General features: G+C 39.8%; 3 protein-coding genes across 8 annotated transcripts in view; 2 read left to right on the top strand and 1 right to left on the bottom strand.

The window, feature by feature from the left end:
• The window catches only part of mycbp2 (MYC binding protein 2), a 69,196-nt gene extending 64,029 nt beyond the window's left edge, over nt 1-5,167 (top strand). For all 6 annotated transcript variants that reach the window (XM_079666801.1, XM_079666802.1, XM_079666800.1 and 3 more), the window contains 12 exons: nt 185-281; nt 403-522; nt 617-718; nt 813-941; nt 1,027-1,159; nt 1,281-1,384; nt 1,530-1,718; nt 1,805-1,912; nt 2,058-2,267; nt 2,349-2,456; nt 3,491-3,656; nt 3,779-5,167. In XM_079666801.1, the coding sequence (XP_079522927.1) occupies nt 185-281; nt 403-522; nt 617-718; nt 813-941; nt 1,027-1,159; nt 1,281-1,384; nt 1,530-1,718; nt 1,805-1,912; nt 2,058-2,267; nt 2,349-2,456; nt 3,491-3,656; nt 3,779-3,894 (1,582 nt within the window). In that variant the 3' untranslated portion in view covers nt 3,895-5,167. The remainder of the gene's footprint in view (nt 1-184; nt 282-402; nt 523-616; nt 719-812; nt 942-1,026; nt 1,160-1,280; nt 1,385-1,529; nt 1,719-1,804; nt 1,913-2,057; nt 2,268-2,348; nt 2,457-3,490; nt 3,657-3,778) is intronic.
• A 1,180-nt stretch (nt 5,168-6,347) lies between these two features.
• fbxl3a (F-box and leucine-rich repeat protein 3a) lies at nt 6,348-15,171 on the top strand. The gene is made up of 5 exons (XM_079663492.1): nt 6,348-6,646; nt 7,960-8,341; nt 8,477-8,599; nt 9,284-9,455; nt 11,429-15,171. Exons 2-5 carry the CDS (start codon nt 7,961-7,963, stop codon nt 12,067-12,069), a joined length of 1,317 nt encoding a protein of 438 aa, XP_079519618.1. The 5' UTR covers nt 6,348-6,646; nt 7,960; the 3' UTR covers nt 12,070-15,171.
• On the bottom strand, nt 15,170-18,963 carry cln5 (CLN5 lysosomal BMP synthase). Its single transcript, XM_079663493.1, has 4 exons — nt 18,774-18,963; nt 17,816-17,990; nt 17,120-17,345; nt 15,170-16,495 (listed from the first exon to the last, which is right to left on the bottom strand). The coding sequence occupies exons 1-4, from the start codon at nt 18,875-18,877 to the stop codon at nt 16,008-16,010; spliced, it is 993 nt and encodes a 330-aa protein (XP_079519619.1). The 5' UTR covers nt 18,878-18,963; the 3' UTR covers nt 15,170-16,007.
• Between the last annotated feature and the right edge of the window lie 106 nt (nt 18,964-19,069).

Below are 19,069 nucleotides of genomic sequence, written 5' to 3'. Positions count from 1 at the left end.
TAAGAATGAAAATCGATGACCCTCCCGCTAACTTCCTTGGTAATGGTTTACAGTCTACAAATCAATACCATGGATGATTTTTTTTCGATCAGAATTTGGAGATGTTATTATTACTGTAGTCTTTAAACATTAATTGCAATTTCCTTTGATTTTCATATTTATTGCCCCTTTCTTTCTTACTCAGCTACATCCGCAGGGGAGAGAGCCACTGGTGGATGAAAGGCTCCACTCCTCCTCAGATAGCAGAGATCATCATAAAGCTGGTTAAAGACATGGCAGCTGTAAGTTCTCTTTGTTTAAATCTTCCTTCCCCTTTGTACTCTCTTTGAGCCAAACTGTATATGGATACCCATTTGTCACACTTGGAAAAGTACCTCTAAAACTCCTTTTTGCTGTTTTTAGGGACACCTTTCAGAAGGCTGGTCCAAAATCACCAAAAATGCAATAGCTGAGACCATCATAGCACTGACCAAAATGGAGGAGGAACATCGGTCTCCTGTACGCTGTATCGCCACAACAAGGGTATGGACTCAGATGTCACACACATACACAAAACATTGATCTATTCTTACTGGGTATTTGTAACTTATACTGTATCCCCTATTTCGTCTTACAGCTGTGGCTGGCCTTAGCTTCACTGTGTGTGCTGGACCAGGATCATGTGGACAGGCTGTCCTCCGGTCGCTGGATGGGCAAAGATGGACAGCAGAAGCAGATGGTGAGAAAGAAAAACAATAGCTACGCTGTGTGAAAAAGTATTTGACAGGTAGTCCAAAAATAACACATTGATTTCCTCTTCCATTGATCCACAGCCTATGTGTGACAATCATGACGATGGAGAGACGGCAGCCATAATCCTGTGCAACATGTGCGGCAACCTCTGCACCGACTGTGACCGCTTCCTCCACCTGCACCGCCGCACGCGCTCTCACCAGAGACAGGTGAGGGTGGGCTTGATCTGCTGCTGATGAGTAGGTCATGAATGCAATAAAATGAGCTTTTGTTTCATTTGAATGTTTTTTGTAGGTGTTCAAGGAGGAAGAGGAGGCCATAAAGGTGGATCTCCATGAAGGCTGTGGGAGGACTAAGCTCTTCTGGCTCATGGCTCTGGCCGACTCTAAGACTATGAAGGCTATGGTGGAGTTCAGAGAGCACACAGGTAATGAAGCAGATCATGCCACTGCTCTTCTGATAGTAGATTACTATAAGTATTGTTGCTTATATGGCTCATCTGCTTAAGTTGCGCAGTTATATTTACAGTAATGTCATTATTTCTGCAGGTAAACCAGCCTCCAGCAGCTCAGACGCCTGCAGGTTTTGTGGTACGAGGAATGGGACGGAGCTGTCTGCAGTGGGCAGCGTCTGCTCAGACCCGGACTGCCAGGTAATAAGCATCAACTTCTCTGATTGAGCAAGTCTTATACACAAGATATATTTAAAGTAGTGTAGAGTTACAGTAGTGGTAAAGTGAACATGTTATATGTACTGTTTTGCCTCACCAGTTTTCTCTGTTGTTTTCTCCCCCTAAGGAATATGCTAAACTGGCCTGCAGTAAAACTCATTCCTGTGGACACCCCTGTGGAGGAGTCAAGAATGAGGAGTCCTGCCTTCCCTGTCTGCACGGCTGTGACAAGAACACTAGCTGTCTGAAACAGGATGCAGACGACATGTGTATGATCTGCTTCACAGAGGCCCTCTCTGCTGCTCCTGCAGTACAGGTAGCTCTAAATATACATGCTAGTCCCTTATGGGGAAGAGTTTGTCTTTATTAAGCTTGCTCATTAACTCGTTGTGTTCTTCTCAGCTGGACTGCACTCACGTGTTCCACCTTCAGTGTACTCGTCGTGTTCTTGAAAATCGCTGGCTCGGGCCCCGAATCACGTTTGGGTTCATGTTGTGTCCCATCTGTAAGGTAAGATGTTACCTGAAGAAGTAGAGTGCTTACATGCTTTGTTAAGCAAAGCTACTGTGTGACTGTATGATTGATGTGTTCACAGTCTTCATTGGGAAATGCCTTTGCCACATACAGTAACCTTATTTTGTTGTTTTGCCTCCAGAACAAAATCAATCACTCGGTGATCAAGGACCTGCTCGACCCCATTAAGGAGCTTTATGATGACGTGAGGAGAAAGGCTCTGATGAGGCTGGAGTACGAAGGTCTACATAAGAGCGAGGCGATAACTACACCAGGAGCCCGATTCCACAACGACCCCGCAGGCTTTGCCATGAACAGATATGCATACTATGTCTGCTTCAAGTGCAAGAAGGTACTATATAACATTAAGTCATATTTCAAATGAATGTTGGTCAGGAGTTGAAAATGTATTTATGATTGCCCTTTTGCCCAGGCCTATTTCGGAGGAGAGGCTCGCTGCGACGCGGAGGCGGGACAGGGCGATGACTACGACCCCAGTGAGCTGATCTGTGGAGCATGCTCAGATGTCTCCAGGGCTCAGGTGGGTCGATTACTATAGCCAATAGTTTGGGCATTTTGGAAAAATGCACTTATTCTCTTTATTCTCTTTATCGCCAAGTGAGATGAGAAGATTGGTACCACTCTTGTGTTAATCCGCATACCTTTGCCCAATGACTTAACATTGGGGAAGCAGCTAGCCTACCTCAGTGACAACCTTGACTCTTTTAATCACTGCCATTTTGTGGAGAAAAAAAAACCTAATTTTCACACTGCAGGGCAGCTCCTATGTTTGCTTATTTATGGTTTCAAGTAGGGATGTCCCGATCACCTTTTTTTGCTCCCGATCCGATTCCGATCATTTGATTTTGACAATTTGCCGATACCGATTTTTCCCGATCCGATCTTTATGCAATGCATTAAGAGAAAAAAAAGAAAAAAAGCATTCAAGTTGTCCCTTAAGGTTATTTTTTTATTTAACTTGGATATTCTATCCAACATGGATATAGCTTCTTTCTTTCACAGCAGCATTGGATCAGTTCAGTTGTGCAGCATTGGATCGAAACAAAATAAAGCTTTCAGTACTCGTTAGCTTACTGCTACAATTAGACACTGCGCCCACTCTGTTGCCAGATTTGAGAGAAATAAGCAACCAGGTCTATGAAAACAAGCCCCAAAGAAGCAACACATACATGATGTCCTGTAATTTGAAACCAAAACTAAGGCCTCAGGATGACTTTAACACTTGAACATGGTCATTTTTGTTTTGTAACATTGAATACAAAATTTTTAAAAAAGAATTAAAAAAAAAATAAAAATCCCGATCCCCGATTCTTTTTCTCCCGATTCCGATCTTTTGAAAATCACGTGATCGGCTCCGATCCCCGATCACGTGATTGGATCGGGACATCTCTAGTTTCAAGCATAACCTTTCTTCATCAGACTCATGTGGCCACTGTAAAACATGATACGGTCACATGAAGAAATAACTTAAGCTGGGTATCTATTGTGACCATTTAAAAAAAATGCTGCTTATATTTACTCTTTCCCTGATGATTCTTGTTTACTTTTCACCAGATGTGCTCCAAACATGGCACAGACTTCCTGGAGTATAAATGTCGGTACTGCTGCTCTGTGGCCGTCTTCTTCTGCTTTGGCACCACACACTTCTGCAACGCCTGCCATGATGACTTCCAGAGGATGACCAGTGTCCCCAAGGAGGAACTGCCTCATTGTCCTGCAGGTGCTTAGCTATGAATTCATTTCTGTACAATTTTACATTTATCAGACTTTTTGCAAATTCCAAACAGAAATAACTATCAAGAGATAATAATTGAGATGTTATCCTCTTCCTTTCTATCACAGGGCCCAAAGGCAAGCAGCTGGAGGGTACAGAGTGCCCTTTGCATGTGGTTCACCCACCGACGGGGGAGGAGTTCGCCCTGGGTTGTGGGGTGTGCAGAAATGCCCACACCTTCTAACCAACAGAAGACTTTTATTTGAAAACCAGTTTGTCTACTGTGATTTCTGGCTGCTGCTGAAGCTCAGCCGTGAAGCTTGGCTCTTGCATTGTCGGGTCTCCTGGACTGGATCAGGTTTCCTCCCTACGCTGAGAGTACTCAGGTCTGCTCTTCTACCAACATCAGTAACATGGGGCTCTGATACCATCCTTTAGATTCAGAGTTACCTGAATGGAAAAAAGGAACAATAGATTTTAAAAAAGAAGAAAAAAAAAGAAAATATCTTGTGACGTGTTTGCATGCGGCCGTTGTATTCCCTCGGCTTCTATAGACGTTGCACACCTCCTGATCACTGAAGTGTATCAATACCAGATTTAACATTGAATATGAGAGGAATTTGCTTAAAGGCAACTGTGGATCAGCGTGGGTTTAAAAAAAAAAAAAAGGAACAGGCCGTATTTCCAGCTTCCTAACTATACATTTAAATTTAAATATTGTTGTATGTAAACTTTTTTCGTAATCTTGTACAGTATTCTCCACTGTCAAGTGCATCATGGGTTGACGGACAAAAAAAGAAGGTGGAAAAGACTGTTAAGAATATTATGTTTGGGAGGAAAATAGTGTACGATTTATCTAATCTTGTATATATGATACTATTCAAAATAGCTGTATTCCGAAGTTGCTACTCTTCACTTCAGTTTTGTTTGATATTCTGGGTTATGTTTTGAGCCAGAACTTTTAATGAAGTGCAATACTGGGTGTGCCTCCTATTTTGCAGCTGTTTAACCTATGGAATGTATGTCAATAAAGCCACTGTACATTTTTATACAGTAGACAGTCGTAATTCCCCCTCTTCTTAATGTCAGATCTCTTCTGTTGTCTGGATATGAAAAGGTTGAGCCTGATGCCCGCAGTGAATGATAGTGGATGTAAATCTTATTTGGAGCTCTGTCAAAACATGAAAAATTACCAAAATCCTACAGTAATACAAAACAAACAAAAGACCTCGCAGTGAGAATGAATACGGCTGAGTGATACGAGGGGCCAGTCTTCACACCAAATACAATTGTGCACCTGTAATGTTTTTCCCTAGTAGGAGGCATCGGGATCGGGGGGTCAGGGGAACAGAGTGTGGAAAAAAGCTGCTGTTATATAAAAGCTTAATACTTGTGAATCTACTCTGTAATATCTGTGGTGGATGGAGTTGAATGGTAATAAACCAGGTTCTCTGTTTCGCAAAGTATACACTGTCATTCATGAGTGGTGACATTCCCATTAAATTACCTACAGTCACTGTTGGCCTTTGATTGTTTTATATGAAACACATGCAATGTATTGAGACTCAAATTGTTCATTATTTCTGTAAATATCTTATTTGAAAGGCTGAAAGAAACTATGAAAATATAAAAATGTATTTCTTGTGATGCCTGTACATCTTTTTAAGGGCTCCATTACATGCCGGTGTGATCCAAGTTTTTCCTAATATATGCATTTTTGCTGTTTGTTACTAAAATCCATGTTTGCATATGGGAGGAGAACTTGTGTACGAGGGCTTTGTAATGGGCTAAAGTTGTTCTATTTTAATGGTTGCTTTTGGATATTTTGCTTTACTACTTTTTATATTGACTTCATAAATATTGAGGTTAAGATATGAGCAGTGGTGTAAAGTCACTAAGTACATTTACTAAAGTACAATTTTGAGATACTTGTACTTTACTTGAGTTTTTCCATATTTTGCTACTTTGTACTTTCCTTCCCTTCATTTATTTTTTTACCTTTAGTTACTTTACAGATTTTTATCAAGATCTGAGTACTTCTCCCACCTCTGGATATTAGTGACGGAGAGACATAAAGTTGAGGAATAAAACAATTAAAATAACCAAAGTAAACCGCTGAAAAAAACTGGAGTCTTCCGAGGAAAACATTTTCATAATCCAAATGGGGTTTTAAAAAAAAATAACACAGTACATGTATATTCATCAAGATTATAGCAACTGTGACATGAAGACATTTTGGTTTTTGCTTTGTTTTTTATAAGCCCAGGAGTCAGGACATTAGGAAAGGGGTCTTAAAGAATATTATTTAAAGTACATTAAGTCTGAAAAGCTTTGGACACTTTCAACATCCTTTTTTCGTTGTGCCTTTCACAAATATATCCACAATTGCAATGCATAAGGCATAAATAGCATACTTTATAATTGTGTGTACATTATAACCTTCATCTCTATTACCTAATATTGAAGATACACCAAAAGCAGAGACTTTTAGCTGCATTTGTGCAATCAGAAACGGGTCCTCTTTATCCATCAAAAAGGTCTTCAAAGAAATCCGCAACACTGTTTGTGATATTCTCGTAGATTATATAGTTTGTATTATTTTTATAATGACATATTTGATTATTTGTTATCACTCTCGGGTGAGTCATTAACTGAACAGAGACGATCTTTACCAACAGCCATTTCGCATTGTATCTCCCATGATGCACCGCTGCTGTCACAACAACTCCTCGCCATTTCAGAATCAGGGGGGCCGAAACTCCCACGAAGGATTTAAGTCAACCTGTTGGATGAGCCAGACTCGCCGTGTTTATTCATTCAGAAGAACACCTCTTACCTCTTCTCTATCGTCAAACGGCTTAGTTTTTTTCTTCCGATGCGTTTTATTCGGTTGTCGCGAGTGAGCTTTTCCAGCTTGGGCCCGGGCTGAAGTGTCAAAAGTGTTGAACGGATTTTCCTGCTAACTGCTAGTAGGCTAGCTGATTGTAAACATCAAGGTAGGATAGGTCGCCAAGCTTGTAAGCTGTGTGTGTTGTAGTTAATTAACTCTGTGCGTCATTATGTCAATCAAGTCTAGAGTATTGCATGGGAAAAGTGTCATATAGAGGTAAGGGTTTGCCTAATAGGTAGCTTGAAATATAATGTATTTTGGTTCAAACTAATAAGCTACTTAAGTTTACTGCTACTTGTATTTGCGCTGTCAATGTAAACAAAGTAATGCATTCAATTCACCTTTGCATTAATGCACATAGGAAAGTTACATTGTCAGCTTTTTATTACAGAATTAGATGGTGTCCTGCTTTATATCAGTATATTGACGACTAGCGTTATATTGATGGCCTCCGGCTCATACAGATACACATCACATCTTATACAGACACCTTTCTTTTAAAATAAGCAAAGTCAGATATCACAATACTGTGGGATTTAACAATTTCGAGAATGTGAGAATGACAGTGATTTTACATGAACATAATTATTTTGTTGTTCTAATTTAAGTCGTATATACATACACATTCAGATGATTCATCATTAATCATGCAGTGCTGTAATGGTGCAAATATGCTGTGATAAGTAGGCTATTGAATGACTGATGCAACAGGTTGTTTTTTATACACGGATTTATCCAGCATATGCGTACACATATGTCAATTACATAATTTTCAGTTTATAATTTCCTTTTTGATACATGACAAGGATTCATCCATTCACATGTATAGCACACATCTTTATTATATACAAAATATAGTGTAGGCATATATGGTATAGTATAATAATAAATATAGTGATTTGAGATAATTAATTCCCCTTTTTTAAGATGTGTTTAAATATTCAGATCAAGAATGTCGGGGGAATCAAATGAAATACAACTCAAATCTACAGAAGTCTATAGAGTCATTTTGTAAAATGATATCTGAAAAACTCCTCAAACACAACTGGTTTGCAGTGTTAGATCTATCAATGTTAGGATCTGTCACGCTGTTCCAGGTGAAAATAAAAAAAATGCATGTACACGGTTAAACACATCAGTAGCATATATATATGCTATCATTTCTGATAGCCTACATACTATATATATATATATATATATATATATATATATATATGTATATATATACACACACACACACACACACACACACACACACACACACAGAGACAACTTGTGTTTAAAACAGGCAACCTGAAACTAAGTCACTTTTTGGATCTACTTTCAAAATCGTTGAGTTTGATAGTCAATATTGCTGCTGTGTAGTTTGACAGGCTTGTGCTTTGTGTTGCTGGACTATAACAAGCTCTATTCTTCCAGGATGAAGCGTATTAAAGGAGGAGAGGAGGAGAGCAAAAGCTCCACCAGTAAGAGCCCCACTGACGCCTGCAAGAAGGTGCGGAAGCAGACGGACGAGGAGTCGGAGGCAGCGGAGGTCGGAGAGTTTTCGGGGATTGACTGGGCCCGCCTGCCTCAGGAACTCCTGCTCCACCTCTTTCAGTACCTTCCCCTGCTGGACCGGGCCTATGCCTCTCAGGTGTGCCGCAGGTGGAACCAGGCTTTCCACATGCCGGAGCTGTGGAGATGCTTTGAGTTTGAGCTCAACCAGCCAGCCAGCTCTTACCTGAAAGCCACACATCCAGACCTCATCAAGCAGATCATAAAGAGGCACTCCAACCACCTGCAGTATGTCAGCTTCAAGGTAACGTCGGAGAAAGATGTTGTGCGTCAAAACCCACGATTCTGGGCGTGTTCACAATTTGCTACGGCCATCTGGTCAGACGTTGTTGTTTTAATGTTCCTGAGGTGATGATTAATCTCTGTTTGTACCTTCCAGGTGGACAGCAGTACAGAGTCTGCAGAAGCAGCATGTGACATCCTCTCACAGTTGGTGAATTGTTCACTAAAGACCTTGGGGCTCATCTCTACAGCCAGGCCCAGTTTCATGGAGGTTCCAAAGGTATAAATAGCACAAACACACAACATATCTGTGTCAGATTTTCAAGGAAAATCAAATAAAGCGAATGCCTTTCCATGGTGGATCATTCAGTGTTTGGCGGAGCCTGTTAATTGTCAGTGGACAGAATAGCGTTTGCATTCTCTTCTTATCAGAGGACGGGGCTGAAAAGCAGTCTCTGTTCCCATTCATTGCAAAGAACAAGGATTCCATTACTTCGAAGGCCTCAGAAGGACACATGATGTTGTCTGGGAAGTTTTATTTTGTCTCTCTTAGTGTACTGTGATCTTCTTCCTATGAACACTTGAAAGCCATTCTGTCCCAGGAAGTTATCACCAGTGTATTATATCAACATATGAAACGTTCACCTACATGTACAGTCAAGTTTATGTGGATCATACATACTTTCATACTAAGATAGGAAGTAAATATTGTCCAGTACAAACCTGAGAAGTCCATGAGGGTTACAGCAACCAAATGGATACAGAAAAAACGATTTTTAAAAGATCTGTGTGTTTCTGTGTGTAACTGAACAAAAACAAATATGCATAAATATGACTCACTGCACATATGGTCCACCATCAATCCCAATATAATTGATTTAAATATGCCCACTCAAATCTGAGACCTGCCATCTTGGTTGCTACTTCTCAAGCTAATTCATGATTACTCTTTGTCCTTCCACAGTCTCATTTCATCTCAGCTCTGACGGTGGTGTTTGTCAACTCCAAGTCGCTGTCCTCGCTGAAGATTGACGACACGCCGGTGGACGATCCGTCTCTGAAGGTGTTGGTGGCAAACAACAGCGACACGCTGAAGCTGCTGAAGATGAGCAGCTGTCCTCACGTCTCCCCCGCAGGTACAGTGAGCGCCCGGACTGCTGCAGCTGTTTCAGTGATCAGGTCGAGAGAAGCAGCCTCCTCATGTTTTTGTTTTGATATTTTCAAGCCATATTCACCTTGTACTTTCAGTCATATTTTTTATTTAGTTTTTCTGAATCACTTTTTCTTGAGCCTTATTAATCTTATAATTTTCTTATCATTCTTCATGTTTCATACATTTTCCTGGAACTGTTTTTAAATGTCAGCTATGATAAAGACTGAAAAGATAAGATAAGAAGTACTTTATTAATCTGAATCTGGGAAATGTTTGCGATGCAGCAGCATAAAAAGACAAGGCATTGTACATTAGAGAAATTAAAAGACTAGAAATAAACAATCCAAAATGTAAACATCTAAAATAGCATTTAAAAAAAGTAGAAAATATGTTGAAATACAAATTTAAAGCACCAAAATATAAAAGCAGGATATTATGTATACAGTACATTAAGTGTGTAAGGAATGGAATATTACATATTAAATATTAAATTGAATATAAAGGTCAAACGTCAAACATCAAAACCAAATCTCTCTCAAATTCAAGTTTCACTCCAGTCAGATTTCACCCTCCTGCAAGACTGGCTATTCCAGAACAAGTTACTTTTGAACAAAACTAAATCCTTCTCTATGATCTTTGGTACCCGACACAAACTCAAATCTTTGACTGGCTCATGTGATATTTCTTGCAATGATGGTACAATTCTGCGTAGAGTTGACAGTTTTAAATATTTAGGGGTATGGCTTGACTCTAACCTTTCATTCAAACCTCATATTGATCATATACTGCATAAAGTAAACTTTGGTCTCGGTACTCTTTACCGCTCTCGGCACTGTTTTACCTTAAAAGTTAGGAAAAAACTTGCTACCCAACTGCTATTTCCCTTATTAGACTATTGTGACGTTGTTTATCTCAATGCTCCGAAATCTGTTCTAGCCCCGCTAAACATTGCTTACAATAGAATGTGTAGATTTATTCTCGGTTGTGATTTCCATACACACCACTGTGCACTGTACCTAAACCTCAATCTCCCTTCTCCTGATTTGAGAAGACATTTGCACTGGCTTGAGTTCATTTATAAAAGTTTCAACTTTAATTATCCCCCATATTTGAAACAGTATCTCTTTCGTTTTACATCAACCCACCAAGTTAGACATACCTCTCAGCTCTTCTTCACCGTTCCTCTAGTTAAAAAGGACATTGGCAAAAGAGCCTTCAAATTTAAAGCTCCTGCTGATTGGAATAACTTACCTGCTACCATCAGATCTCTCCCTACTCTGACTTTGTTCAAGCGTGCATTGTCGTCTCACCTCAAGGTTGAATGTTTTTGTATGACCTGAAGTACTTTATTTATTGTTTAAGGGTTGTTGAGGCTCCATCTTATTTCACCATCTCCTCATGAGATGACCCACCTATTGCCCATTTCCAAGTCTTTATTTCTAAGTCTTTATTGTTATGATTTTGTATATATAGTACAGCTACTCTACTTTACTCTACCCAATGATATGCATTCAATGTAACCGCCTATAATGTATTACCATGTGCTGTATGCTTAGGCTGAATGTTTGTAATTTCTTGGTTATTTCTTCCGATGTATGTGTGTGAATGTTGTTTGTATGTTGTACTTGTTTGTTATTTGTTTTCTTGGGACCCCCTTGAAAACGAGGTGATTCACCTCAAGGGGTTTATCCTAATAAAGAAATTTGAATATATAAACGTACATACATTGTGATTATAAGTTGGTTATCCAAGAGAAGCTATGGAGCAGAGAGTTCTCTTCCAGCCAGTGGAGATTTGTTATCTAGAGTTATTGCAGTAGGCAGGAATATGTTCCTGTACCGGTCATTGTGACAGCCTATTCAACTGTAATCTTGTCTAACAAAACATTACACATCATAAAAACCCATGATGAATTTGAGATCATTTAGAAAAACAACAATCTGTCTATATTTGCAGGCATCCTGTGTGTGGCAGACCAGTGCCACGGCCTCAGAGAGCTGGCACTGAACTACCACCTCCTGAGTGACGACCTGCTGCTGGCTCTCTCCTCGGAAAAACACGTCCACCTGGAACACTTGCGGATCGACGTGGTGAGTGAGAACCCCGGCCAGCACTTCCACACCATCAGGAAGAGCAGCTGGGACGCCATGGTGCGCCACTCGCCCAAATTCAACCTGGTCATGTACTTCTTTCTCTACGAGGACGAGTTCGGCCCCTTCTTTAACGAGGAGATCCCGGTCACGCACCTCTACTTCGGCCGCTCCGTCAGTAAGGAGGTGTTGGGCCGCGTGGGCCTGCACTGCCCCCGCCTGGTGGAGCTGGTGGTGTGCGCCAACGGCCTGCGTCCTCTGGATGAGGAGCTGATCCGCATCGCTAAGCACTGCACCCAGCTGTCCGCCATCGGGCTGGGCGAGTGCGAGGTCTCCTGCAGTGCGTTCGTGGAGTTCGTCAAGATGTGTGGCAGGAGGCTCTCCCAGCTGTCCATCATGGAGGAGGTGCTGATCCCAGATCACAAATACTCCCTGGATGAGATCCACTGGGAGGTTTCTAAGCACCTGGGCAGGGTCTGGTTCCCCGACACGATGCCCATCTGGTAAAGAGAAGCCGAAGAGGCACGTCTAGTTTGTGGTGGCCTCCATGTTAGCATAGAAAAGCCTTTAAATGCTCAGCTGTAGTGGAATGTGTGGTGCCAACGTGGAGAGCGTGAACTGAACTCATGTCTGGAGTGCAGGGATGTGATGTCATTGCTACAAAATGTTTTCATGCCATGCAAACAACCCCAAACATCTCTGCCTGTTAGCTTTACAATAGACTGTGGAACCCCCGCTTTGCCTGATCTGGAGACGGGACTCGCCAGGCGACTTCTTTCTATTAAACAAACAGCACACAGAACAGAGCAGGTGGAAATATCCCACTAGAAAAACAATGTTCCTGTAACCATACATGTAGTTATACGGACATTGTTTCCTGATTACGATGAGAGATGTGTGTTTGTGTATGTATGCATATGTGAGTGTGTGTTTTTAACATTGTGGATTCATTTGGGAAGATCAGGTTCACAATTGCTTGTTGTTACACTACCGCTTGGCCTACTTCAATCCAGTCCAGCAGCTTGGCACTATTAACAAGATATCCCGTCTCCAAATGGCTGCAATGTTATGTGCACAGTGTGTGAGAAATGGTGTTTTGTCTCATGTATGAGAGTGTTGTAGGTTTAGTCTATTTGCACAGTTATTAAGAGACATATACCAACAATAGAAAACACTAAGTTCAGTGCAGGAGAGTCCTCCCCGTTTATACAGATTGATATTGATACTCATCAGAGACAAAACAGAATACAGCACAACAAAATCTATACTCACAAACTCAAAAGAAAAGCAGATCTAGGATAAATAGATATGTGCAACCAACAGAAGAATATTGCCAGTTTAAGATGAAGTGAGAAATGTATAACTGACGAATAAGGACGATAACGGTTTCAGTTTCAAGGGGAAGGATTCACTTGGTATTTAAGCAGAAGAAATTAAATTATTAAGAGTAGCAGTTTTGTGCTTTCCCTCCTCGCTTGATCTTCATAGTAACGCATGATGGTTAAAACAGTTAGATGTTGACTAAGGGAGAAGTGAAATGTGTATATAGGTCTATTTTTGTAACGTGAAGGTGTGCAGTATTGATTATTGTCATGGATTTTGTTGTTTTGGCTTGACGAATTATTTTCCCAGTTTTGTTTTAAAGAAGGTTTTTGCACCGTCTTACATTTCCCTGAGCACTTTACGTGAATACCAAATGAAAGTCAGGACAAAACATGTTATTTTTGTCCTTTTTGAAAGCACAGAAACAGTATTTTATAAAGCCCTCATTTTGTCGTTCGACCCAGATTGTAATGATAATTCACAGTGTACTGAGTCAGTGCAGTATAGTGATGTTAACAAGCTATAATGACTAAGTAAGAAGAGTTAATTCTACTTTAATAACCTGCACAGAAATGTCTGAATTTGAAGGTTGAAATTGCTGCTTCGTAAATATTTTGTAGACATTTCTCTGCAGGTATTAGCTTACAAATGCATGCTGGGAATGCATATATATTTCCTAAATAGGTTTCATTTTTGTCTTCGACTATGTGCCTGGCCATGCTCTAAACATTAGCTCTATGTTGTGGATATCTGCCCTCCTGTTAGCGCGTTAGCTCTGTATCGTGTATCGTAACGATAGGAGAGAAAGACGTGTTAGCAGATAAACATCAGAAAGCTAATGCTCCTCAATAACATGTGATTCTTTTTACTTTGGAGAGTCAGAAGAGTGAAACTAACTTTTTTTTCCTTTAAGAAGGAAGTCAAATGCATCTGTAAATAACGCTGTGTGTTTTATGATGAGTAGAAAAGCTATTATTTCTTTATCTCGCCCTCTGTCGGTGTTTTCTTAACCATCGGCTCGTGTCTTTAATAAAACCAGAGCGCGTGTTGTCTTTTTTTTAATGGATTATTTCATGCTGTTCTCACTAGAAAAGGTAAGCTGTAATTTATTGATATAGAAACTGCTTTTGTAATTAATTTGTGTTTTTATGTTGAACAAAATAAGCAATTTTTATAACCAGCAAGCGGACCAGCAGACTTTATTTTACACCTCCACCTCTGTCAACATGTGGTTGTTGTTCAAACGTTTTAATTTACTACGACAAGCTTTGAATGATTCATCAACAAACGGTAACAAAGGAATGTCCTGCTGTTAGTCTAATACATTATTATACGAAAGCACAACAAACCCAAAGAAATGGCTCTACGTCCGATTTAATTTATAAAAAGTGATACTAACTTGCATTGTTCTTGTTTTTCAGTCACTTGTTCCAAATGTAGCATTATTTTAAGGCAATACAAACAAATAACTTAATTTTAATTATTTAATTCATTAAAACACTATAATTGAACATAAGAAGACACTTCATTTTAAAAGACAAAATAAAGTATACAAATCTGCAAGAAAAAACAAGAAATTGCTATCAGTCAAATCATTAAGTGTGATTAAGGGATTTCACTGGACCCTAACACAAGTCATCAGAAGTGGAAACACTTTTGCACAACATGCATAACCCAGATTTGGATTTTTTTTAATTGTATTTGTTGTTTTTCTGCCAGACTGCATTCCTTTGATCTATTTCTTTTTGACATGCCATGTACCTAAACAGTGGACTCATACTGAGACACTTGCTGCTTCTTAGTTTAATTCATTGATACCAGTCTGTTGATTAGTGTCGCTCTCTTTTTATATCACTGGCAGTAGATACCTGCGCTGACTGTCTGCTCGCTTGCATTAGCATCTCAGTGGTACGCTAACATATCTCCTGAATTAATGTTCCTTCTTTGTGCAGTGCATTAAACGGGTGCCGTGACGGCAGCTCTAAACTGAGGATTGTGTCTCAATGCTGTACTGGTTTAATCATTTTCATGTTGTCTTTATCGGACATTTCAGTTAAAATGCTGAACCGGATAACCTTCATGATGCCTCTTGTCAGTAACTGTTATTTTGACCTAAGTTGTTCAGAGTCCTCCAGTAGGTTTCAGTAGCATTAAACTGGCGTTGACCATGCTGTCCTTTTAGTTTAAGGCAAATACTTTGTCTGGTTTGCTTAACTGGTCACCTGTTTTCAAATGATTGTTTTGGACATGCGATCGTTTACCAGTAATAAAACATTTGTGAATGTACTTTTTGTATCTGTCTTTATTATCTTCAAACACTGCAGTCTTTACAATTGGTAAATAAAACACACAAGTAGCATCCAAGAAATTGGGCAATACATAAAGTAGGAAAAGATATGAACAATGAAAATAAAAACTCTACATATATCTTAATCTGTACAAATCTGAATGCAAAACAACCTAAGGCTGGACCTGATGTGGTTATGTACTGTATGTACTGTGACACGATAACTAGGTTATTTTTTTATCTGTGAAATGGCTCGTAAAATATAACACATGACAGTTCTCCACAAAATTAATCACCTCCAATAGTATTTTGTGTCGGTATTTATCATTACATTTGGTTAAAAAAAACGAAATTATCTCCCTACAGAGTCTATTTAGTAGCTTTTCTGGAGCCTTTGATCATATGGCATGACCTTCATCAGAAGATCGAGTTTGTGATGGTTCTAGATATACAAATGTTTTTTCTATCAAGCACTAAAAATAATTATAGTCAATCAGTGCTTTAAGATTAGAGGCTCAAATGCAGCAGTGCACCAGCAAAGGCATGGAAGAAGGGGTAAAACATTGATGTAAACAATTACAATTTTTAGAACAAAACCAAAAGGGTTGCAAATGTTTTACAAAGAAGGAAATGCTTTAACACAAATAAAAGATCCTTTAAACCCCAACACCTCTTGATAATCTAATAAGTGTCAATAATCAAGCAAAAATGTAAACGTTGGTATAAAATTATTTGACTTGAAGATTTGCAGCTTATCAGATTTTCGTTAAGATCTTTGGCTTTCGATAAAATAAATGTTGCAACCATTCATGAAAACACTCGTAAAGGTTGTATATTAAGGCAGAGGCACCTCTTCATAGGTGATCTGTATATAGGGAGGCTTCATGGGCAGATGCCAGTACTCAAAGTTGTAGTAGAGGTAGAAGCTCTTTTCTAACACGACCTTCTCATACGCCTCCACCAGACTGACGGCAAAGTCTGGAAACGTCTGATGGGGTCTGAATGTGTGGTAAAATGTACGGATGTCCGCTGCCAGGTTCTTCAGAGCGGGCTGTCCGAAAATGCTGCTGTCGTTGCCGAGGTAGGTGGGCTCCCCGCTGAAGAGGTAGATCTTGGTGTAGTTGGTCTGCGATTTGCTGGAGAGTTCGGCTCCCAGCTCCGTGAGTTTCCTGTACGTGCGGTGGACAAACTGCGAGCAGTCGTAGGAGTCGAACCACACGGTGGCGTTAGGGCTGGGGTCGGAGCGGACTGTCCACGTCTCGTAGTAGATCCCCGTCTCGTTGTCATCCTGCACCCACTGGGCCATGTCGTTGAACTGGTTCCCTGGGAAAAGTAAAAAATACAATACACAATCTTTGAATACTAGTAATGCAAAGTGACAAGCAGGAAGTCCAACTAAGGGAGCCTGAATACGTCACAAAACTGTCTCAGAGATTTTTTTTACCAGTATTCTTCTGCCTTTATTTGATAGTGATAGTGGAGAGAATAAGGAATGTGAGGAAAAAGAGTGAGCGAATGAGAAGCAGCAAACCTTCCAGCCACCCGGGAAACAAAACGATGACTGTTTAGGGAATTTGCACACATGCGGTACGCACACTAACCATTTAACAATCGCTCTGTCACTGCAGTTATTAGCAGAAAAGGTCTTTGCTAGGGCCTATATTCAGCTGGGATCCACATCATTACAAAGGTGTACTGTATGTGGGACTCACTCACAAATAAACTGCAAAATATTTGACGTCATGTGGCTTATGTGAGCATTTTTTATAGTTTTATTACAGCAAGGAGTACATGGGATTTATTGCAACCGATAAAATGTGGATAACCACCAGCCTTATCTTTTAATGTTGTTAGATATCAGACCTGAAGTTCCAAAACTAAATATAACACTGTATTGGCATTGCCTTTGGTCTGTATGCGAAGTTTGTACTGGCAAAGAAGTTTTACCTGAAATTTCTCCTATTTTCTCCAAGGTGCCATTTTGGGACCAGTGTAAGTCCTCGATGCCTTCGAAGAAGCAGGCCGCTCCCTGGTTGCACCAGAAAGGCGCGTACTCCTCGGGCCGGATGTGAGGGAAGGTGCAGTTCCCCAGCTGGAACAGCTCATACCACTCCACGGTGAAGTTACTGCCTGTTTCTGAACTGCTGAACCCAATGGCATCATGCATGATATGCTGGGAAGACAACAGAAGCATCATACTGGCTTTTTAGTAGACATGGTGGAAAGATGAACAGCTGTGTTTTCATAAATAAACTCACAGGTGTTACTTCTCTTTTTACAAGCCTACTACAGTATTTATAATTACCTTTCTGTGTGAGATGTATCACATGATCACATGACATGGAAGCTATTGAAAATAAATGCAGTGTAAAATCTATTCATGAAACATCAGTGATTAAAAAATAAATGTACAATATATATTTTTTGCATAATTTTCACTAGGAAGTTAACATGGAGGTACTAAAATAACATGGGTTTTATGCCATTCAAATAGTAATTTATTATAAGTAACTCAGTTCCAAACCCTGTGGTACAAGCATGGGCAGGGTCTGTGAAACTGAATGTGAATGTCTTGGAACTCAAACCCTGACATTATTGTGGTGAGATCTCAGCAACGTGATAACAAGAGAGTTTAGTACCTACCAATTTCCCCAGTAAATCTCCATACTTGGATTCCCACACAGGAGTTTGCAGGCGGTAAACTGAGATTACGTCGCTGTATCTCATGGAGGGGAACCGTCCATCCCCGTCTCCGGTGGGACAGAACGGGAAGAGAGCTTCACAGAAAGAGTCTGCAGTGGGACGACTGTCAACCCGTCTGTGGAGAAGGATTGTGTACATAACTTTATTTAATTTTTTTAGTTGTTTTAATTTCTTTATTAAGGAGTGCAGATTTAACAGACAATTCAACCATTTTTCACATTTCCTGGTTTTGGTTTTCTTATTAAAAGGAAATTGCAGAACTAACCCTGTATTGTTACATATAAGAAAACAAACTGAATCTAGAAAGTAACTTGCAAGTAAAGTTGTTTAGGCATTTGTATTGAGTGTTGAGTCTGTAAGTGGTTATACAAATATAACAATTATATGCACAGGCATTAAAAAGATACATTGTAAATGTGTACACAACTAATAAAGACACTATTCTCTTTTAAATGTGTAAGAACAATAACTCAGTGAGAAATAAATGAAGGAAAGGGAGAAAAATAGCAAGTAAAGTAATCAAATAAATGTAAAAGATATGTGTTCACAAAATGAAAGGAGTGAGGTAAAATACAAACACATAGCAATTTACTTTCGGCTGATTCAATTAAAATGTGCATCACATGCGACTTAAATGAGATTTCCTAGGTGCTCATTCACACATTCCCAAGAGTCCAAATTTTCCGAAGTCATGTGAACGCACCAGATGTGATACAGTTAACTGATTTCACATCAGCAAAAAGTCAGAATAATAATCAATAATGTTATTTAAGACCAAGTCAGTCTAAAAGGTCAGAAACGATAATCGGAACAAATCTTGTGTAGTTTTTAACTTTATTTTCTAGCTGTCCCATGACTTCACGGAGCAGAAACAGGATATAAAAGTCTGTATTTTTACCTGTAAGGAACGGGCCACTGCTGCTGTGCATTATTCCTGAAGTGAGCAACAACATGGAGAAACAGGAGCAGGTTCAAACACAGAACAGAGCCCGTGTGAGACATGATAAAAACTCTAAAAATGACTGAAAATGCAGAAGTTACGGAGACAGATTTCCCATGATCCTTCCCCTCTGAGCGGACTTCCTCATTACCGGTCACATGGTTTTGTTGATTATCCGAGATCACATGACAGGAGTTTTTTGTGAAAGCAAAGTTGAACAAAATGTTGAAATAAGTAAATAAATACATACAATC

Source organism: Notothenia rossii (assembly GCF_949606895.1).
Source record: "Notothenia rossii genome assembly, chromosome: 2".
Taxonomy (NCBI): Eukaryota; Metazoa; Chordata; class Actinopteri; order Perciformes; family Nototheniidae; genus Notothenia; species Notothenia rossii.
The sequence above is the reverse complement of the archived record's forward strand: the minus strand, read 5'-3'. Positions and strand labels throughout refer to the sequence as shown.